We start from the raw sequence: 24,026 nt of genomic DNA on the forward strand, positions 1-24,026 counted from the left end.
TGCTCTGTATTTCATCACTTTTGCAATTAAGAAATATTTCATTACTAAAACCCTGAACATGTATCTCATGAAATCCCCCAACACAAAAACGAATGTACCCAAAATCTATATCCGATCAACAAATCTTATTTCAGTCACCAAATGATCATCAAGAAAACAAGAAACTCATGGCACAGATGGATTTAACACAACAACAAGAACTTCATCATATCCCCTTCACCGTATACATTCATCGCAAAAAATGAAAATAAATTACAAAACCTTTTCACACAAACTGCAGCGAAAATACAAGGGAAGCCACGGTTAGTGCCATCAGTGGTATCACCGGGCTCGCGCTATTAACCAAAGATTTTCTTGAAGGTACAGAAGATCCGGGAGGTAACGCCGGGCACAACAGCCCTTCTTTCCCTTCCTTGCATAAGCTAGAAAATAGACCCGGCGGATACTTCCCATATAGATTGATATAGCTGAACATCGTTGAAGCACAATCAGTCGATAAATCGTTCACATACTCAGCGAATGGGCAAGCGAAATCTTTAAACGGCGGGCAACACAACTTGGGCAGGTAGCTCGGTCCTTTGCATTTGCTGGTGATAATAGTGTAGTTCTGAAACTCAAAGTTTACCGGGCATGCTGTGGCGATTCCGGGTAAAAGAAACAGTCGGTTCAATGAAGAAAAGATCGCAATGCAAGTAGAACTAAGCAATCCAATAAACTGTATATAAACACACAATGCTAATTTGCAATAGTTGGTTTAGACACAACATAGCATTTATGACTCTTATTACAAATTCTTAACATTTCTTGGACACACGCAAAAGGGATCAAATGCATATCAAGTTCACCACAAAGAACTTGCCATAATTTTCTATCACACACAGATTTGTGATTGTGTAATCATTCCCAAGTTTGATCTGCGTTTATAATTCTTGCAACACTACATCTTACAACATATTAACAAACCAACCACCCGAAATGACACAATCCTTATCACATCAAAATATCCTAATTTTTTCACTATTTTGAAATTTTTCCAAACTTGGCAGCCACATTTTGCAACTTTGTATTCCTCAATCGATCAACTAAACTAGCATGTATATACATATCAAGGGTTTTTGATTCATAGAATTTTTGCATATCCATAAGATGCCATGGAAACAGAGAAGAAAACCTTTTCCCTAATTTAATTTGATGCATCTAACATAGTCAAACAAGATCAAAACTGAAAAAGATAAAGAAAAAGAAACCCCCATACGTTTCTTAGCCTGAAGAAGCCTCCTCTCACTCAAAACAGAAGATCCAAACACACCATCTGCAAATCAAATCAAACCAAGAATCAGCAGCAGTTCAAAATCGAGAACCCATTAATCAAATCAAAAGAGGGAACTAAGTTTTGGACCTGAGATGAAAGTGGAAGCCGAGGAGAGGGAGGTGAAAAGTGCGAAAAGGAAAACGAGAAGCAAGCAAGGCTTGATAATCAGGCGCAGACGCAAATCCATCGTCTCTCAGCTCAATTCCTCAGGATCTTAATTATAAAAACCTAAAAATCTGTGCAGACAGCACTAGATCTCTCTGCCCTCTTTTTTGTTTCTTTCTTTCTAGTTTCTGATTCTAATTATAATTCTACGCACCAGTTTTACCCAACTTCCCCAGCTCAGCTACGCAAGTCATTTAACTGTGAATTGAGGTTCGATAGTGGGGTTAAGGCGAAGAAGTGTACACGAAATAAACTGTGAGGATGAAGAAGACACAGACGGACAGACAGAGTGCTGCCAGTTCATCACGCGTCTACGTTAGATTATATTAGATTATAAAACAATTCTGGTTGAATTTATTAGTAAATTAAGAAAGAAATAAATGGTTGAGAGAGAGAGAGAGAGAGAGAGAGAATAAGAAAACAAAAACACGAAAGCCCCTCTTTTTGACCTTCTCTGTCTTTCTCGCTGGTGAAACTGAAATTGATGAAAAGTTAAACAGTACAAATATTTATTTCATCACATCCAAACGTAGTATTATTATTATTATTAATGACAATTATAGCTGTCAAATGGCGAGGTAGACTTGACCTCAACCTTAAATTCAGCTCGCATGCTCAAATTTAATTCAAATTATCTATATATATATATAATTTTTACTTCTCAATTGTACAACTCTCTACATGCATGAAAACATTTCTGTAAATTTCATTTACTTGTATTTGAAATATCATATGTAATAAATAATAATAATAACACTTGTATATATCATTACAATTCAATTACATTATTATTTTCTCTATTTCAAAACAGCTGCTGAGTCCAAAGTAAGCATATCAAGAAATGTATTCTTTTCAAGTAAGAAAGCAAGATCATGCATGTTACTGAAAATGCTCCCCTCCAATGGATACCGATACCTATATATGCCCAACCACAACTTTCTTTTTGTGCTTTTAACTGCACACACAAACAGACCTCTCTCTCTCTCTCTCTCTCTCTCTCTCTCTCTCGTATATATATATTATATATATACATATATAATATGCTTTGGTAGAGCACAAAGAAGTAGACAGCAGGTGGAAGCATGAATCTTTTGTCATATATATTATATATGATATGATGTCTAGCCAGCCGGCATTTGCAAATTTTGATTTCTTAATAACAAATCCTACAATCAATTATTGAAGAGCAGAGGCAAATATTTGATTGACACCGCCCACCCACCCACCCACTGTATTGCATTTTCTTTCTTCTTCTTCTTCTTCTTCTTCATCCTTCCTAGTCACTCACTCAGTCTCAATGCTCAAGATCAAGAACACCATGGATGTACAAACAAATCATCCTCCCCCCTTCTCTCAGCAGAAGAATCTTCTTCGCTGCAAATATATATAGACACATCAGTACTACTACTCATCAATCACTTATCACACCATTATTATCATCTAAAATCATTATTCACTTGCCTGCAATTGAGATGCCCTCATATTTTCGAGCAACTCACTAATCTGAACTTGCTTCATCACTGTGGCGTGCAATACCTGCATCATGATGATCATCAACAACTTATTTCTCTCTCTCTCTAGATATATATATATATATATATCACTTTATTATGTATTGTATAGCTAAGATTGAGTTATATGTAGTTGTTATATAAGCAGTGCAGTTTAATTAATTACCCTCTTTGTGTTTTCTAGTTCAAACTCGACCATCTTGATCCTGTCCAATGATTGTTGGAGCATTTCATCCTTATCCACCGGAATTTCCGCAGGCTTGTTCTTGAGCTCTTCCAGAAAACTCTCTAGCTTTTGGAGCCGCAGAACGCATGGACGAACCCTGTCCTCTTCGGCCATAGCTGCTTTCGCTTGATGAACTAATAATGGCTCGGGGAATGAAGGTTCGTGTACATTTTCCAAACCACGGTGGCGATGTTCAGCAGGCATGCTTCGAAGAAGAGCATGAAGCTTGATCATAATTGATTTTAATTTTCTTGGTACATTTCGGAAGCTCCTCACAACCTTATCCAACCAGAACATAATTAGAGCACCTGAAAAATATTTTAAAAATCTTCCATATCATATGAAAATCACGCCATGAGATTAAAAATTCGAATAGATTAGCACAACTCACGAACCTTCCATGATTGATCCTGCATCGTTTAATAAAGACTTGTTTTTGTCTTGTAGAGTATCTCCCCCATCTTCATCCTTGGGATCAAAATGCTCGTCACAGCTGTAGTAGATGCATTCATCTGGTGTTTGTTCCATGGAAGGTGTAGTGTCCTAAACCAAAAAACTTTTAGCATTATAGAAAAAGAGGTTCTGATAATCGGGGAAGAATTAGCAGCAAGTGCTTTGCAGTTTACCAGACTGGCATCTTCTTGAACAGGGACCAGCCGCGAAATCTTTGAGGTCTTCTTTTTCATTGGAGGGCGGGTGCCATTAACATCAGAACCTGCCTCAGATGGATCCCTGCATCTCTCCTGAAGATAAGATGTACCTAAAATGTTATACATTGCATCGATCAAGAGAATTATTACGACATAGTGTTTGCACACATTACCTGCAAGAACCTCATTTGAACATAAGAGTCGCTGACTGTTTTAGCAATCCGCCTCGCTTGAGCTGCTTCGGTGTTGTACATGAACTGCAAATAGATAAAAAAAAATTTCCTTATGAGACATACCTATAAATTTATGTAAACTTTATATAGACTACGAACAGATACGAACATATGAGTCGCTGGCTGTTTTAGCAAGCTGCCCTGCATAAGCTGCTTCTGTATTATAAACAACCTGAAAATAGATGTTTTTCAATTAGACACCGACCTAGATTTATATACAAACTTCTAATTACCTGAAATAAAATATCAATCCATTGAAAATGTTTGAATGCAGTATCTACCTTCATTATTTCAGGATCATTCCATGGGCCCTTGTTAGACCTAAGGCAACCTCCTTCAATATCACAATCACATGATCCACCCAAAAAGTCTGGCAATTGACTGTAGAAACATTGTCAGATAAAAATACATATGAAAATCGCATATGCGGTGATTTGAAATAGCTAAACCCACCATGGATCAATAGCTTCAACTAGCTTGTTCAAAGATTTCGGGTCCAAAACCTGCCATACAGATAGATAGCATATATCAGACCAAGTGAAGCTGCAAAGAATGAAGAAATGGAAATACATAATGATGCATATACTTACTTGAATTTTAGGAATAGTTTTTGCATCCAAAAATCTCTGTGCAGCTGGCCAAAGAACCTTCTTGAATCCTGGTCCAGCATTAACAATGTACATGCGATGGAGCGTCTGAATGCACATGTAGCAATAAATACCACAAAAATGAGAAATAGTAACATTGAAATTGAACTGTCAAATCAACATGAAAACAAATGTGTGTGTGCTTTTAATATGTAAAGCAAAACACCTCAGGGTAGTAATTAGTATCAATCTTTGCCATGGAAGCCAGCAAATTCGCAGCAGTCTTTGTGAAATTTTTTATCCCCTGCAATCATCAATCATCACAGTAACTAAAATTTATTATCTGTCATCATACATGGGAGTAAAATTTTTTAACACTACAGTAGGCAGAGCAAATTCTGATACAAGACAATTCAATTAGGTATTACTTGTTCAACAGAAAATACAATAACCATTTGAAGCAAAAAAACACAGGATTGAAAAGACGATCGTTATAATTTGCAAAAATCTTTGGGGGCACATTCCATTTTCATAACAGAGAGAACAAAGAATTTAATAATCGAATGCAGAACTGACAATAGTTGATCTACTGACCAGTCCTTGTACATCCAATATGGTGGTGGTTGAACAGATACGCCTCTTTGCTGCAATGGAACAGGCAGGAAACTTCTCATGCAGGGCCTTCTCAAATTCCTGAACATGATATCTTAGGTATCGTTCAATGGAAGTCACATTCATCAATTTACTTGGATGGGTTTTTCCAAGCCTTTCGATATAAACAGGTCTGCCTTCTCTATCAACTCCATGATATCCTTGGGGATAATATTGCAAAACTTCTTCCAGCTCCTCAAATTCAAAGTCCTGAAAATTGATCAATCATAAAAAATTTTAATGGCACAATGATACTTTAGCAACCCCAAGTCAGCTAACCATCCTAAATATATGAGAATTTCCGTAAAAAGTATATCTTCTCGAATGCCAAACAATGAATTACCTCCAATATAGTGTCAGTTCCATAGTCCCTCCTCCAGTTGAGCATTTCCTCCCACATTTGGATCGTCTTGTCAATATTAAAGTCTCTTGCTTTCAAGAATCTGGTTCAAAATTCAATAACATAGTGTTAAAACCATAAGATCTGCTGCAACAAATAACTTATAGATAGCCCCTAAATCCACTTTCTAACAGATAAACAGATGGACGAATACCACCCTCACTCAGTGTTGAAGTTATTTTGCACACATATGTTGTGTAAAGATTGCAATAACCACAAACTAATTTTAAGCTACTTCAAAGCTTCAGAAATTTGGAATAAACAACCACAAAGAATCACAGGTCTTTCCTTCCAACTGAGGTAGAAAATGAAACGAGAGAACAGCTTACCGAAGCAAAGTATGGTAATCATCATGTCTAACAGGCAAAAAATCCGTGTCTAGAAGTCTCTGACGCAGTTCAGAGACAGCACTCTCCTCTCTTGCATCTCGAACATCCTCAATGCAAACGGATGGCACTTTAAAATGAACTTTCCTTCTCCCTCTTTTCTTGAGAGAATGAGTAAGCTTGTTTGAAGCATTTATAGCCTTTTTCCTTAATGCTCCAATCTTGGATCTCCTTCTTTCATCTTCAGAATTCTCATAATCTGCTTTTCTCTCCCTTGTCTCGTCGAACACATCTAAGCCTTTAGGCCAACAAAAATAAAGTCAGATGCAAGTGTTGCTGCAAGTCGCCAAACTTTGGGTATGAATAATCTCGCACCCGTTCATTAGAAAAACAACAAAATGAAACAGAGAGAAGAAAGACTACCTACCTGACATGTTACCAGAGTTCAGAAACCGAGGCCAAAGGTAGCCGATCTGCAAGAAAGAAACCATAAGACCCCGGAGCTCTACTTCACATTAATGAAATTATCAGATAAGCATTATAATAGTCGTTCTCAACCCAATGCAGGGAAGTTTGTTCAGGAAAAAAGTGATCTATTCCAGGAACAAGAACATAGAATTCATTTTCTAGATTCTGGACTCTTCTTATAAAAGTATATTATAGTGCATTCAGAATTTAGAGCAAAAAACTCAAACTTACAAATGGTGGAAAAATTGTATCTAAAAATAAATTTTAACCCTCATCTTCCTCATAAGAGGTATCTTAAAATTTTCAACCGGCATTTCCCTTAGATCTTGTCTGAAACCTGTTAAAGCCATAGCTGCAGTGGCTTTAATTTCCCAATAAATGTGGTTGACTGTTCCATTGCCAATTGAGACCTTGAATAGCCACAGATAACGATCCATCCCATTGAAACTCAAAATTACCAGATAACACAGGCTCACTCACATGTCACTGTACGCCACTCAACCGACATAGCAAAGACTATTTCACCAAAACTTCATATTTTAGTCTCCACCGGAGAAAAACTAGTAACAAAATTCGAGTACGTAGGAAACAAATTTACTCATCTTAACCTAATTTCTCGTAAATTGAAATTTTTCAACAATTCCATTCCCACTCAGATCTCGCTCAACACACGATTCACAACCATAAATCCATTCAGTAAAAAGCAAGTTAGCCAGAAACATGCAGCCACGCACAATCAAGTACATAAAATTTTCCCTAAGCTCGCGCACAAACACATACACACTCACTCGCAAGTAAAAATACCGCAGCAATCACTTACACAGCTTCACTCAAACAGCTACAATCAGCACCGCGCAAGTATACCGCAATCGAAACCTCAGAGAGCTACTGCATTGACTTCTCCTTCCTTCAATCGCACACACACCAACAAAAAACTCGCCCAGGAAACGCACGCAGCTGCAGTTGGGGGACGCACCTCAGAGGAATTCCCTGGAGAAACAAATATGATAATACTACTATGAGACTGAATGAAAGCGAAAGATCTGATGACGATTTTATACTCTATATAATACTCTGCTCTCGCATACACGTAGAGCATAGATATGCGTGTCTACGTATATACATACACACCCCCTGTCTCTATATATATTTTTTCCCTTATTATTAAATTCAAATAAGTACGATCTTGCTTGATTTTTAGTTAAAGGGTAATATACTGTACTTAATTCTTCAATTTTCAATTAATCCAAAATTAGTAATATTAATAATAATAATAATAGTCATAAATTTTAAATTTATTTTATTTGGTATATTAAATGTTGGTGGTTTTATTTTATGCCGTTGGAAAATTGGGTGCAGAGTTAGTTGGGGTAGTTTTAGTAGCTGCAAAAAGGTGTGTGTATTTCGTACCACAAACAACAGGAGAAAAATAAATGCAAGGGTTTTAATTAACAACCGGTACTGTAGCATTTATTGGCGCATTTATTATTTTCTACTACGTAAATATCATCGAAACGAAATGAAATTTATTGGGAGCTAATTAATGAATGGATTTGGAACAATTAATAATTTCTAGCCTAGTGTTGACTGGACTGGAGTCAGCTGGGGAAATGGAATATTTATTGATTTGGGAATTAATTATATTATTAGAATTGACCAATTAATGACGTTTACCATAATTAATGAGAAGTGTGGGTTAAAAAATGTTGCCACGTGGAGAGGTGTAATAAAAATGAATAAAAAATTGAGATACAGAATCTGTAAACATACAGCTATTAATTCTTCAAGCTAAAGATATATATATATATATAGATATAGATATGGGTTTGGTTAAATAATCGAGATGAGATGTGCAGGCGTGGAAGGATGAAGAATTGATAATCCACTGCTTTGTTTGTTATTGAAGAAAGTGAGTGTCAGTGACTCAGAATATTTTTATTTTTATTTTTATTGACTTCTCAACTTATTTTCATTGACTTCTCAACTTTATTATTATTATTATTTTTGAGAAAAATATAATATTATCTGCACTCCAAAGATTTTCTGCGTGCGAGATTTAATTTATTAGTATTTTTTAAAATTAAATTTCTGACGCGATTAAAGACATACTGTTAGGGTAATTAAAGCTAAAGCTGAGCCCTTCTCAGAGACATCATTATTGTGTCCGAATTCTCTCTAACACTATAAAAAATAAAATAAAATTAAATAAATAAATAATTTTTTAATTAATTAATTAAATTGAAGAGAGAAAAAGGGGTGGGCAGCTTTATGGGTAGAGTGACAAAGGAATCTCGGAAGACAACAGTTTTCATGAATAGACAGACACGAAAAGACTAGTGTACTGAAAAAATGTACTGTGCAGTTTGCAATGTAGAATCCATTAATAAATACTAAATTATTTAAAATGTGATGATATATATAAATGATAATAATAATAATAATAATAATAGTTATTTAGGAGATGTCAAAATCCCAAAATTGAAAAGCTCTTGATTGTCATCGATGATATTTGATAGATGGAGTAGTACATTATTATTATTATTATTATTATTATTATTATTATTATTATTATTATTATTATTATTATTATTGTTTTTTGGTAATTGGGAAGGAAAAAAGAAAAAAAAAGTGGAAGTGTGGAGATATTTGAGAATTGAAATGGAGATGGGGCAAAAGAGGAGAGAATGGCAGAAGGTGACCTATCGTTAGAGTGGTCGTTTTCAGACAAGACACTCCATAGATATACATATATGTAGGTATATATATATGTACGTACGTAGCAGCAGCAGCAGCCAGCAGCAGAAGTGTGGGGAATAGATGTGTAGTGTAGGTGGGGGAAGCTAAGGGTGGGTGGGTGGGTGGTTCACGGTTCACCCAATTAGCTTTATACGGATGTGTATCATTAGTATATTTTAGTTTTTTATTTTGGTTTTCAACAGTAAAATTTTAAATTAAAATAATTAGTTGATGTGATATTTTGAATATAAAATTTAATTTTAATGTGATATAATAAATTAAAAATAAATATTTAATTTGATATTTTTTAGGAAAAAAAAATTGAAATAATAAACACACGTTACAATATCGATAGTTCATTGTTTCTTTTGTCACAATAAAATTTTTGGAAGTTTGAAATTTTTTAAAAGTAATAATTGAAAAAAAAAATGAGTAGATTTAAATCAAAATTTTGGATTTGAAAAAATATGTCTCCCACAAAATATTACTCTCTTCGTCTTCGTCTCAAACACTGTGCAACATTTTTTTTTTATGTCCTAAACACTCTGCAATATTTTTAAAATAGAAAATAATTAATTATACTTATTTCTACTTCACACTTTATTCCATCACATTACCCATGTAAAAAAAATAAAATATATATTTTTCTTTCCATCACATTACCTAATTCATAAATTATCTTATCTAATGCCACCCACCTAAAAATATGTGTCGAAAACAAATATTGCACTTTGTTTGGGACCGAGAGTACCTTTTTTGTCATTAAAAAAATAGACCCATTTTTATTCTTTATCCATCATAAAAAATAAAAATAAAAATAAAAATAAAAATAAAAACTAACAAGAAAGAAATTATGCCATTTTTATTTATATATTCTTTTTTTACTATAAAAAGGTGTAAAGTAAAAAAATATATACCTCATATTAAAACTAGTGCAAAAAATAATTCAAATCAAAATTTAACAAACTCACTGTTAATTAGAGTTTTTTTTAAAAACAAAAAACAAAATTCAAACTGAAATCAACAAAGTTATTAATAAAAAATACATTTTTTGTTTTCACAAAATATGATTTAAACAAAATTTCAAATCAACAATACATTTTAAATCAATTCAAATTACAGCCAAACAAATCCTTGATGATTTCACACCATCAGGCCATCATTTACGAACCCACACAAATACGATTTTTTTTGTTCGGGAATACAAATTTATTTGGTTGTACTTTGATATTTATTTGAAATTGAATGTTTTATAAATAGTATTTTAATTTGATATTTTATAAAAAAAAAATAATAATATAATTTTATTGAAACTTGTCAATTGAATAATATTGATTTTAATTTGAAATATGAAAAGAATAAAACCACATTCTTGCTTGTCTTCTGTATCCCGATTTTATTTCTCAAGTAAAAATAAAATCATGTATTGAATTTTTTATTTTTTTTAAGAAAAAAATTATTTTTTTAAAAGTACAATTAAATCAATCCAATAATAATATAAAAGAATCGTAAAAGCATCATTATTGGTCACATGTAGAATGAAGGAAGGATGATGCAATAAATGAGGGGGGAGAAGACGACAAGGCAGAACAGTTGGAAATAAATGAAAACAAAGGGGGTCAAATGTAATTATGAAATAATTATTAGTAGTAGAGTAGTTACATTATTAATACTGTGATGCTGACCGCCACGCCAGCGCCTCCCAAAATATGTGCAACTGCCCGCCCAAATACTCACTCGACCCCCGGGAATCCATCCTCACCGTTGATTGCTGCGGTTGCGGGGCCCACACATCAATCGACGGTCCAGATGCATCCGATCAAAGGAAAATTCACAAATGATGAAGTGATAAATATTACTCAAAATAATAAGAAAGAATTACCAATAATAAATACAAGTAACGGTAACTGTTGCTATTTTGAGGGGAGACAATAATTGAAACAAAAAATTAATATTCAACGTGTGTTTTTATTTTTTATTTTTTTAATAATTATGAATTAATTAATATGATATGAGTTTGGCGGGAACGTCAATTTCAGACAGTAGTGTATGTAAATGTAAGTGAGAAAGAGAATATGAAAGGGTTAAGGAACAAAGAGAAAGGACCAAATAATAAAACAGTAAAACGTTGGAATTATACGAAGTGCTGTGTGGCCTTCAAAAGTGACTACTCACTCCATCCTCGCCATGTTTAATTTAATTATTTTTATTTTTTATTTGTATTTTCTTCAACAAAAAGGACCACATTGTATTTGTCTGAAAGATAAAAATCGAGTGAACTGGTGTTTAACATATAGTTTTTTTAAGAGCTTTTAGCTTATTGAACAGTTTTTAACTGTTTGACCAGTCAAAAAGCTAATTTAGGTGTTTGGTAAATTAGTTTTTTAGAATAGCTTTTTGGATTCAAAAAATTAATTTTTGAAAAACTAATTTACCAGCGTTTTCAAATAACTTTTTCTAAAAAAAAATAATAATTATTCTTTATGCCCTTAAAATTTTATTATGCATTTTCCACAAATAAATATATTTTGATTATTTATTAATTATATTAAAATATTTTATTATAATATAGTTTTACTTTTATAAATTTAAAATAATTAATTTTTATATAAAAATTATTTTAATTGTAAAATATATAAATTTATTAAAATCAACATAAAATAGAAAATATAAATATTAATAATTTATTTTTATATTAAAATTACATTATATAAATTGTATACTAATAATAAATTAAATTTATTGAAAATTATAAATACGATGAACTAATCGATAACTAACATATAAATATATACATAAAAAATTTATTATTATATATTTTACATCATTTTCAATAAAAAAAACTATTTATATATTTTAATAAAAATATATTATTTTTAAAATTTAACTATAATAGAAATAAATATTTTTATAACACTTTTACAATTTGTAATAACTAATAACAAAAAATTTTAAATATTCTAAACTGAAAACAACATAATTGAATATATTAGAAACAAAAATAAAATAGAAATGTCCTCAATTGTCATTTTTACGTATAAACAGCTAATATCAAACCGTTGTTTTACCAAAAACAGCTATAGCTAACCGCTAATAGCTATCAGCTGATTGCCAAACACGCCCGTATTTTGAGAATTGTGTAAATAAATTAATGAAATTGAAGAAATTTTGGGTATATAAATGATTATAATATAGATTTAAAAAAAATTATTTTACTGAACATAAATTTTTCATTTTTTATTTTTTATTTTTTATAAATAAAAATGGTATAGATACATGTGAATGGGGCGAGTACATAGCAATGGCTTTCAATTAGGACAAATTTTGAGTTTGTTTGTTTGCATTATATAGGCCAATTTGATACCCCACTCTTAGATTCGATAAATGATTGTGAAGAATTTTAATTATTATTATTATTATTATTATTATTATTATTATTATTAAATACTCCATCCCCTTAATAATTTATCTATTTTTTCATTTTGATTTGTGTGATAACATAGCATCTGTTTTCTTTTATAGTAACTGTACTATCTACTTAATCGTTACAAATATCATTTCAATTTACAATATATTACACAAATATCATTATATTTATATGATACAAGAATATTTTATATAATACTAATATTTCTAAAACTATGAAAAAAAAAAAAAAATTGATAGATAGATATGGGATTGGAGGGAATAAAATTTTGTATTCTTTTTTAACAAATCATCACATCAAATTAAATCACTCAAACAAACACAATAAACTATCTTCGTCCATTTTTATTTTTTATTTTTACTATTTTTTCGCATTGGTAATGTCATCAAACTTTAACAGTTTCTTTTATCTTCACCATTTCTTTTTTATATGCAATTATTACTCATCTTAAATAGAAGCATATGAATATTATTGAATTATATGATGCAAAATAGGCTAAAAGTTTGTGTTAGGTTATCTGTTAAAATACAAGTTGAATCCACTCAAATATATTATTACTATTAAATAGTGACACTACAGTTACTACTATTGATCAAACTTGTTATTCGAAACAGTAAAATCAAACTTTCAACCACAATCTCGACCAACAACCAACAAGTAATGTAAATAAGAGAAAAATATACAACAAATAGTATGAAATCCAATTAAAAACACATAAAAATAATAACATAAAATGTAAATGGAAAACATTGAATATTTCTCCAAACAATAATACATATTATTATTACATGAAGGGGAAAGAATGACTTAAAACAAATACCATATATATAATGTATGTTCTTGATCTCACATTGCAATGCATTCTACCTTACCTTACTTCTCACAACCATCACAAAAACTCCCATCACAAATAAATAAAACCGATACGGCAACCAACCGACAGGCCGGAGACTACTCCCCAACCACATACCGACTTGAATATATATATATATAGATATATAGATAGATAGATAATAATGTAGTAGCGCTACTAAATCGTAACAAAGCACACCCCACATGGTATCATATCATATGTATATATAGAGAGAGAGAGATGTTGAAACCGGGACTCGACAGTACCAGTGCCCCGATGGCAGTTAGAGAGAGAGAGGGGCATGGCATTGGTTGGCATCATATGCATAGCATAGCATAATCTGTGAATTGCTGCTGCTTCATTACGTTGTCTGGCAAATGGCCACTAAAGCTTACCCCCTAGTTTTTGCGCGCTTCATTCCGAGGTTGTTGTGGAAGGGAGAGACGGAACCAGACATTTGAGAGCCTTCTTCCCTCAGTGTGCCATTGAGCAATGCCAGTTCTCTCAGCTGCTGCTGCTTGTAGAAGTCTTGGGATTCATCCTGCATTAAGCTTTGTACTATAAACATTGCAAAATTTATAATATAACTATCTATTTGATAAAAAAGTGACGTTGTCGACTTATTTATCCAATACTGTCTAGCAAAATTACTGCGTTCATCTTTGGATGCATTTGCATAAAAGGGGTTTGATCTTTAATAATAGTTTTGTTTGAACGAAAAGAGTAATCTATACTAACTTTATGCTAATATAAAGAGATTTCATGTTATAAATAAATACAGAGTAATATGCATTTTCAATAAAACATACACAGTGAATGACAGTGTACCAAAAAATAAGATAGCAAATAAAGGCGAAATATGAAAGAGGTAAATATTAGTTACCACTGGTTTGAGCAAGTCTTCTAGTATGTCACGTGCCTGTATTAAACGAGCATCAATAATCTCAACAGGCAGTTCTGCCTCGACAAGTATGTGAAGGGGTTCATTAAGGTGCTCATATCCTGGCTTTCCCCTCATCATCTCTTCCTTCAGGTCAAACAGTAAAACCCCAGTATTTTTAGCAAACATCGCAATAACCAGTACATGTTAATTTCAAAGTCAGGAGAGGGGGGAATGAAGAATCAAATCAGTATAGACTACAAAATAATTATTGGGCATAGTGCCCATGAAATGCAACTCAAATAACAAATTAGATATCTAAAAGCAGCAATTAACAATTTGGTTTATTTAGCTTAAAAAAAAAAAACAAGAGGTATAGAATGTGTATTGTGATGAATAATGCATTGATGATGTTCCAAAATTACTACTACTGATCGCACTGCACTAATGAATATATGTGTGATTAACTTCGAAGAGGTTGCAGCTCGTTTATAATGGATGCTACTATCTCATTATATTATATTAAAAACAATGATAACAGCGAAACCGAAGATTACCCTTGTTGGATCTTTGATGCTGCCGCGTCCTCTGATTAGAACACGACAATCAGTAGTTGCTTCAACTCGTTTTAAAGAGTGCCCTCTAGGACCAAGGAGACGGCCCACAAAATTATACTGCAATAATAAGACATTTTAACAAAGAATGTTGGATAAGTCATACTAAAAAAGACAGCAATTAAGATGGGAGAGTCCATACATTAGGATATTGATCAACAGGAATGTCGACTCGGATGGTTCTCTTGACAATAAGACCCGATGAATTGCTTTGGGAGCCAAGCCAACTTTGTGCAGAAGAGGGTTGCATCAAACCGGATATCTGCACATTATTGTCCCACATTTTGTGTAACATAAGAAAAGCATTAAGAGCAGTCAGAAATTCTCCCCGTTCTTTAATTTTATGTTTCTTCTTAATCATAACTTCAATAGTTACGAAAGTGAAGAAGATTAGGTAGTAGAAAACAAGAGGAAGGCATGCCAGCACACAAACACAGATAACTTCAAGAAAAGAAAGTCGATCTATCTAAAAAAACAGCATCTCATATAACTGTTGAATTGTTTTCAACACTAGGAAAGTGTCTTGTTCTACGAAATGAGCGCGCATTCACAATACTTTGTTAGCATGAGAATGGGTTAAGAACTTTGTCAGGAGTCAACCAGAGACTCTATCAGCAAACAAAACCACTCATTTCTCATCAACATCAAGAAAAAGGGGAACATCCTTCTCAAATGACTAGCGTCCCCCGGAACAGAAGCGGCCTCCATGCCAATCTAAGTCAAATTTGAAAGGCGGTAGACATAGGTTGCATACCTGAGCTCAATACTTGCAACTTAAAGGTAAATCTAACTAAAAGTGAAATTCAGTGTTTGGCATGCCCGGGTATGCTCTAAAAAAAACCACTAAGTTGTTAGCTAAAGACAACGTGTTAAAAATAGTCAAATTTAAAGTTGAATGCATCGAAAAATGAAGTTAGGCTGAAGAGTGGTTTTTTTTTAAAGTAAAAAAGAGATTGTAAAACAGTACATAATTAGATCAAACAAAATGTTATGTTAATAGTTAGTATCCATACTTCTGATTGAAATGGTGATGCCCATCTGTTCACGTTAGCTCCGCCGTTTGAAAATATTCCTCCTGAAGCCAGGGGGCTTGCATGTTCAAGCCCACTTTGTTCTAAAACTGAAGCATTCCCCAACAGTGTAGTTACACGCAATATTTCTGTTTCAAAAAGGTCAATTTCCAAGAATAAGATGTACCGGTTAGCATTGGTTAAGAAATTAGCGAGCAGTCACCACAATATGGACTGTTAATTGGTTAGCAAATTTTGGGAAAATGAAATATGGAATTCTTGTGAAGTTGAAATTGTTAACAGATAAAACTACCAAAGTACTCTAAAATATCTAAATCATCGCGATCAGCCAGTGTGAAACCTTAAAACACAGCGATGCTTCTTGCAAATATCTACTCAACACCGGCTAATCATTATATATTCACTGAGAGGATTGATAGCACTTTAGATGGATATAGTCAGGAAAAGTTTTACATTTCAAACTTATATTTTGAAATCATCAATCTTGTATATGTTGTCAACTTGTCATCATTCCTAACCTAGTAAACGTAGGCTTCATGATATAAAACACTCAATCTAGAAAATCAGCCAATACAAGAGCCAAGAACATCTATTGACACAAGAAGAACAAGGTTAGTTAATGGCCCCATGAAGCAAAACAAGCAAGCATGATCACATTGCAGAAGTCCGTACAATGCTTCCAAACAGAATGTAAATATTGTTCCACAAAGGCAATTGTCATCCCTAATCATTTTTTGTCTTCTCCATCTAACCCTCCCTTCTCTCGGTCAATTAGCAGTCGTCACTTTAGAACACACAAAATATTTGGTATGGCATCTCAATAATGCATATGGCAGAAATCAAACTTTGAATTTTCACATAAGAACAAAGTCAAATCACAAACTCACCCTGGTTCAGCAGCCGATAGCTATTCGGAAGGACGGCCATAAACGGACTAATTTTGTTACGTTCCGCCAGCAGTTCTGCAAGAATCCTGTTAGAGTCGAAGTAAAACAGCATGCTCAGCATTAGTTGTTATGTTATAACATCAATATACAAATGAATCCAGTTATGATCGTGCAATCGATAGAATGCAAGAAAAGTAAAAAAATCTTGCTCACTTTTCCTTCACAGCATAACAAATAAATCTGCATAAAAAGGGTAACCATATCGCAAAGAACAAGCTTTAGAAGATTAGTTCATCATCCAACAGCTTTTGCATGAACCTCGACGAACAAACAAAGAAATTTGAAAGAGAACCTTTAATTTACCATTCATCCCCAATAGCAAATTTGTTACAAGAACCTCAGAAATCTCTGAATAACAAGGAGAGACATAATTCAAACAAAAACCAACCAACCAAACAAATATTACACAGATCCAGTTTGAAATATGTATGTATATATATATACACAATTGTATTTCCACTGCATACAATACAATCGAACTTCTAGTTCATGTCACAACAAGATTCTGTATAAATCACTGAATAAATAGCGAGTAAATATCCAGTCATCCACGACTTGAAGCAGAATTTCACTGAATAAATCACTCGCCAGAAGCAACTGGAGTCCACAAGATCTACAGACTACAATCAATATTAAAGTACATCTCTGCGTGCAAATAAAATAAGGGATGATGAAAAGATAAAAATCACAAAAAAAAAAAAAAAAAAAATTACTTTTCCTGCTCAACCAGAGCAGAGGCGGCGGCGCGGATGCCTCCTCCAGATGCGGCGGCGATGTGAGGCGAGTGAGGAGCGGACGGCGACGGCGAGTAGGCCATGTACCTCCCGGACGACATCGTTCCCAACAGCGCGATGGATGGTTACGACCGCCGTGAGTCAGATCCAGGCAGCAGCACCGATTAAATTAACCAAACAAAACAGCTCGACTGGAACTGGAAATCCAAGCAACAACAGCTGGCGTATTTATTCGTGGCAATAAGGTACAGCGATGGCCCGTCGGTGGAGCAGGCAGGGGAGGGGAGGGCAGAGCACAAAAAGCAAAAGGGGGGGCGGTAAAAAGGGAAGGGGAGGAGAATGCGAAAGGTAGGGCGTGTATTTATTGAGGGGGTGGGGTGGGGTGAGGGGTTGGTCCAACCCAATAGGCGACAGCCACGACCACTTACTACTGCTACCTCTGGTTGATGCTTGAGAATGACTGCTATTTATAACTCTTGTCTTCTCTACAGTGCCCAGTTGGTGACGATTCTTTATCCCCACCCTGTCTCTGTAATTTTTACATTTACCCAAATTCACCAGGTTCTTTTACCAGATCGAAAAGGGGATATGCTTTTCCACTGTACACAAGCAGGAGCAGCGTTGTGGTGGGCTGCAACAGGTGCCTAAAGTGGTCGCCAATCATCATTGATTTTGCCCTCAATCATGGGGGGAAGCTTTTCTCCCCTGCAAGTGCCGCAACACCAACCCTAATATCAAAACGGCGACGTTTTGTTGATCTGAATCGATTTGGCGTATGCGAGGCGGGAGGGTAGTTGGGATGTTGCTTTTGCTAGATTTTGCCAGTGGGAAACCAATCTCAGCCGTAGCCCGGCATTGGCGGGCCATAGCAGCTTCTTTTTCTCCATGTACTTGGGAGAATGGATTAATTTTAATCGATGACGAAAAAGATCACGTTTTTATTCTGGATTGCTTTCCTTGCTGCTTTTTATCAGTCAGTCAATCAGTCAAAACGGAATCTCCGGTTGGGGATTTTGCCATTTTCAGAAAAAATCAACATGAACAATTTCTTGATCAAAGTCAGAAACCTTTGTACCAGATACATCGAAGAAACAGAGCAAGCAACACAAGACGTGTTGCAGCAGTTACAGTTCAAAATTGGCATATTAAATATGGCAACTAAACTTCCAAGCAAGAGTAAGATCAACTACACTGATGATTTTTTAGTGTGTGGAATCGAACAGACAGAACAGAGCAATCGGACCACTCGAGCTTCATTCCTTGCGATGGAGACTCCATTAATCTGAAATCCTCAAATCGAAGCACATCAGATGACAACTCCAAAATCTTTCAGGATTTAGTTAATTCACCAAAAAAAAAATATCCTTTACCATCGTCTCCAATAACTGCCCAAAATTTGCAGCACCCTGTTTCGGAATTGAGATTTGATCAAGAGCAGAGGATGAATCTGCTGGAAGGTAGCAGAAGACCTGCAAAACAGACAAGGAAGACGATGAGTCGATACTGAGATAACCAATTCAGCGGTTTCCACCTGATCTCCACGCTGGAGCTCTTCATCTTCCTCCCATTCTGCGGCTCTTTCCCCAAATCAAAGCTCGCGCCTTTCATCCTCAGCTCCTGTATGCACCTCGCCAGGGCCCGGCCCGCGGCCCGCTCCCTCTGCAACTGCTGCTCCACTTTCCAGTACCTGCAAAGCTTCACTTGCACAAGCGATACAATGGCGAGAGAAGTGCATCCGGACAGGACTGCCGGGATCCACCAGTTTTTACGACAGTCGTCGTCGTCCCCTGCCGGAGAAGACGTGAACAGAACCGTCAGGAAGAGGCCGTGGAAGACGAAGAAGAAGCAGCACAGCTGGAAGATCTCCCTCCCGACGGCGTCCTTCCTCGACTCCTTCCTCGCCGTACGCCGGCCGGCGAGGTCCTCCTCGCGCTGCCAGAGCTTGAGGAGCAGGAAATGGCCGGGGCTTTGGGAGATCTCCGCCAGCGGGTGGTGCTGGATCGCCGGAATCAGGCTTTGGTGGTGGTGCTGCTCGTCGTCGGCTGGGATTTCGACGACGATGTGAGCGCCTTTGGATTCCGCCATTGATGGATAAACTAAGGTTCCAATAAAATTTCAGAAAATTGCAGAATCAGCGAATTATAGAACGTCGTAGGAATGAAGTGAAGTGATCTTTGTTGGATTGATGAGATGAGAAATTCGTATATTTAAAAGGACGAGGAAACGCCTGCGCATGGCCAACGGTCATATTTCGGCCACGCTGGCACCTGAGAGAATCATCACCACACCGCAACGGTCAGATATTTTGATTAGTGTGTATTTTTTCATTTTCGAGTAATTTTTATTCAGGAGAATATTCAATGATTTTAGTTTTTTTAATTAATGGGATTTTGATCTTCCTGCTAATAGTATTTGCTAATTTTGTAGTTGTTAACGGTTACCATTAATGTCGTCTCTTTATTGGTGTTATTAATTTTTTATGGAAAAAAAAATAGTAAATTTTTATTATATTAAAAATAAATAAATAATGATTTTGTTGATCCAATACTATTTTTGAACTTTAATTCTTTAAAAATAATAATAATAATATAAAATATTTTTTTACAAAAGTCAAAAACTAAAAAGATTATGTATAGAAATTCAAAAATAAATGTGTAAATAACTAAAATTAAAAAAAAATCAATAAATTAGAATATAATCTAAAATATAAATATATATATATATATAATCTAAAAACTTAGTGTGTTTGTTTGGGGGATTGGATTGGATTTGCACTATTCATCCAAATTTTTCCCTCCAAAAAACATCAAATCAAACACCTATTTTTCATTTTTTATATTATACTAAAAATCAATTTTACATTCAAAATATCACATCAACACCTATTTATATCACATCATACAACTATTGAAATTCAAAATTTTTACTATTCAAATCCCAACTCAAAATTCAAACCCCCAAACAAACACACCCCTAGGTATGTCTCTAGTAATTACTTCGGGTGTATTTGTTTGGGGGTTTGAATTTTGAATTGGGATTTAAGTATTACAAATTTTGAATTTGAATAGTTGTATAATGTGATATAAATAGGTGTTGATGTGATGTTTTGAATATAAAATTGATTTTTAATATAATATAAAAAATAAAAATTATGTGTTTGATTTGATGTTAGTGATGAGTAGAAGTTAACATTGGATTGTATAATTTGTAGTAGTTAACTATTTAACTTTGAGTGCATGTCACTTATTCAACTAAAAGTATAATTACATATTTTTCTATTCGAATTAATATTTAATTATTGAATTAAATCAAATGTTAGATCTAAATACTTGTCTAATTCAATAATCATAAACTATAAATTTAAAATTATTCACTTCGTTTTAAATTCAAAGTACCATTTTTACTATTTTCGTATGTTCCGCTCACAAGTTCTTTCACATTTCAATAAAATTAATTATACATTAATATCAAAATATTTTTTAATTTTTATCAAAATTACAAAAAAATACTAATATTAGATATACGATTAATTTATATATAAAATAAAAGAATAATATGTCAAAATTTCTTTCATATTTTCACTACTAATAATATAATATTATTTTTAAAATTTACTAAAAAAAAATATTATAAATGATCTATTTGAAATGAGACAATGGAGTATACAAATATCAATAATTAATAAAAATTTAATGAACTTCCAAAATATTACACAATGTAAATTTAGCCATAATCAACCACTGAATCAGAGAAAAAAAAAAAACTACTAAATAAATTCAATTAGCATACAACACACAAATTATAGCAAATGATACTATATTGGGTTCGTTTGTTAGTGGTTTGATTTGAATTTTTTTCATATGAGATATAAAAAATAGTATCGATAATATAAATAATATTTTATATTGAATTATTGAGTAAATAATATATATACTGTGAGAATCATGTCGAAAAAAAAAAAATAGTCAAACAAATATAGTGTTCAATACATATTTTGATAATACATAATTTGTTTTGTTATAGTTTGAAATTAATTTGAATTTAGATGTTAATTTAAATTTTTGTTTAAATAGTATTTTAGTATGATATTTTTAAAAATAAAATAATATATTTTTATTTAAAGAGTGAATAATATTGATTTTAGTTTAAAATTGTAAAAAATAAACTCGCAATATATTATTGATTTTTTGCTCAATAAACATATATATATATATATATACAACACAATAATATTAAACAATAAAAATATATTTTTATATAGTACAATACTGTGATATATTATAAAAAGAATGAATGAAATAGTGTTGATTTCATGCCGTGAGCATATAAGCGGGCGCCTTTTGTTTAGCTTTTGATTTAAAATGCAATGTTGATTTAATTTTTTATTATTTGAATTTTTATTTAAATAATATTTTAATATGTTATTTTATAAAATAAAATAATATTTTTTTTTATCTCATAATAAAATATTTATTTTTTCATTTTAGTGTGTATCAATTTTTTTTAGTAACTGTATTGTCTATCTAATTTTACAAATACTCTTACAAATTACAATATATTACACAAATGTCAGTACATTTATATCACACATACTAATAAGATTATTTTAGTCATTTCTACTACATCCCAATATAATATCAATATTTTTAAAATACGTATAAAAAATAAATGGATATGTAATTATGAGACAGATAGAGTATAATTTTTATTAAAAATCATATCGAATAATGATACTCCCTCCGTCCCATAACAAAATATCCATTTTTTTTAAGTAACTTTACTATCTACTTAACATTACAAATACCCTTACAACTTATAATATATTATACAAATGTCATTACTTTTATATCATATATACTAACAAAGTTATTTTAGTCATTTTCACTTTATTCCTACTATATCCTAATATAATACTAATATTTTAAAAATTACGTTGCAAAAAGCAAATGAATATTTTTTTTTTTTGGGACAGAGGAATATTTAGTTTAGGATTAAAATAGTAAAAGAACAAAATCATCATTTATCAAATTATAAATTTGGTACTACACGTCATATAGATATTACAACGCGTTTCTAACACAGTACGAACGCGCGCAGTCCACTCATCCACATATTTGCCCCCTCCGCAAGCAGCTAATTCTATTTCAGTATTATTGTAATTTTAGGGTGATTTAGATAGACGATTTTAAAATTTTAACCTTAAAACAATAATAAAAATTTTGAATATTGTGTAAAATGAAATATTTATTTATTTTTTTAAAAAAAGTTTATATTGTCAAAATTTTGTAATATATGCATAATAGATGACCCAATTTGTAGCGATTAAGTACCATGTCATAAAAATAGTGGTTCGTTCTCATTTAATTTGTCAACTATTTTTTTATTTCTTCATCCCAAATTGCGTCTTTTTAAAAAAAAAAATATAATCATACATTTTAATCACATTTTAAAATTCAAAATTTATACTTTATTATTTTAATTAAACTATTTAATTATCTTAATTCATAATTATTTTTACTAATATAATCCTTAATTATTTAATAATTTTATAATATTTAAAACTACTTGCCCTAGGGGACAAGTTAGCTAGAACTAAGGGAGTAATATTTATTCCAATATTAAAATTTGTGCTTATTTCTTTATATTTTACAAAAGAATTGATAATATACAAGTTTAATTACAAAATAGTACTCCATTAGTGTCTAACTCGGTACTAATTTTATTTTTTGCTTATTGATATTTGAATATTAATTATTATATCAAAACATACTACCAATTAAAAAAAAATTGCAAAATATTTCTATTAGTGTCTTTTAATATTAATAAAATAATATTTTAACAAAAAATTATAAAAATATTTTTAATATTAAATAGAATGAAGTGAAAGGTAAAAGTAATTATTATTACTTTTTTTTCATCTAAAATAGAACCTGGAAGCTTGAATTTTGGATTAAAAACATCCTCCTTTATTTAATTTATTTCAATCAAAAAAATTTGGGATTAAATAAATGTATCATTTTCATTCTCTATTTTTTTTCCCTCTACAATGTGCAGAGTTAAAAAAAAAATAAAATTGAGAATCCATATTTATTTGCTATATATATTTACTGTTTATTTTCATATATATTATTTTGATCTCATAAAAAATTATTTCTAAATTATTATTAAAAAATCACTAAATAAATATGCCAATATTTATTAATTCACTTTACTAATTTTTTTTACTCGATCATATCGTTTGCTCATAGATTTATTTATTATTTTACATTTTTTAA

General features: G+C 32.4%; 4 protein-coding genes across 5 annotated transcripts; all 4 read right to left on the minus strand.

The window, feature by feature from the left end:
- Positions 1-154: 154 nt before the first annotated feature.
- On the minus strand, positions 155-1,792 carry LOC127249651 (GPI-anchored protein LLG1). Its single transcript, XM_051272571.1, has 3 exons — positions 1,400-1,792; positions 1,256-1,312; positions 155-633 (listed from the first exon to the last, which is right to left on the minus strand). The coding sequence occupies exons 1-3, from the start codon at positions 1,497-1,499 to the stop codon at positions 266-268; spliced, it is 525 nt and encodes a 174-aa protein (XP_051128528.1). The 5' UTR covers positions 1,500-1,792; the 3' UTR covers positions 155-265.
- A 908-nt stretch (positions 1,793-2,700) lies between these two features.
- LOC127250026 (phosphatidylinositol/phosphatidylcholine transfer protein SFH13-like) lies at positions 2,701-7,590 on the minus strand. Of its 2 annotated transcripts, XM_051273172.1 has the most exons (16): positions 7,350-7,589; positions 6,489-6,534; positions 6,065-6,359; positions 5,679-5,778; positions 5,279-5,545; positions 4,911-4,988; positions 4,688-4,792; positions 4,551-4,600; positions 4,379-4,478; positions 4,207-4,269; positions 4,038-4,121; positions 3,841-3,957; positions 3,610-3,757; positions 3,155-3,522; positions 2,939-3,013; positions 2,701-2,851 (listed from the first exon to the last, which is right to left on the minus strand). In XM_051273172.1, exons 2-16 carry the CDS (start codon positions 6,493-6,495, stop codon positions 2,831-2,833), a joined length of 1,878 nt encoding a protein of 625 aa, XP_051129129.1. In that variant the 5' UTR covers positions 6,496-6,534; positions 7,350-7,589; the 3' UTR covers positions 2,701-2,830. The 2 variants fall into 2 exon arrangements, with proteins under 2 accessions (XP_051129129.1, XP_051129128.1); XM_051273171.1 differs by having other exon boundaries at positions 4,551-4,792; positions 7,350-7,590.
- A 5,838-nt stretch (positions 7,591-13,428) lies between these two features.
- On the minus strand, positions 13,429-17,873 carry LOC127249622 (KH domain-containing protein At5g56140). Its single transcript, XM_051272530.1, has 7 exons — positions 17,731-17,873; positions 16,958-17,043; positions 16,053-16,198; positions 15,182-15,301; positions 14,983-15,099; positions 14,429-14,572; positions 13,429-14,086 (listed from the first exon to the last, which is right to left on the minus strand). Exons 1-7 carry the CDS (start codon positions 17,850-17,852, stop codon positions 13,937-13,939), a joined length of 885 nt encoding a protein of 294 aa, XP_051128487.1. The 5' UTR covers positions 17,853-17,873; the 3' UTR covers positions 13,429-13,936.
- LOC127249624 (uncharacterized) lies at positions 17,297-19,950 on the minus strand. Its single transcript, XM_051272531.1, has 3 exons — positions 19,122-19,950; positions 17,731-19,033; positions 17,297-17,637 (listed from the first exon to the last, which is right to left on the minus strand). Exon 1 carries the CDS (start codon positions 19,834-19,836, stop codon positions 19,180-19,182), a length of 657 nt encoding a protein of 218 aa, XP_051128488.1. The 5' UTR covers positions 19,837-19,950; the 3' UTR covers positions 17,297-17,637; positions 17,731-19,033; positions 19,122-19,179.
- Between the last annotated feature and the right edge of the window lie 4,076 nt (positions 19,951-24,026).

The sequence above is a fragment of the Andrographis paniculata genome, unplaced genomic scaffold, assembly GCF_009805555.1.
Source record: "Andrographis paniculata isolate CXL003 unplaced genomic scaffold, ASM980555v1 Contig36END, whole genome shotgun sequence".
NCBI classification, from domain to species: domain Eukaryota; kingdom Viridiplantae; phylum Streptophyta; class Magnoliopsida; order Lamiales; family Acanthaceae; genus Andrographis; species Andrographis paniculata.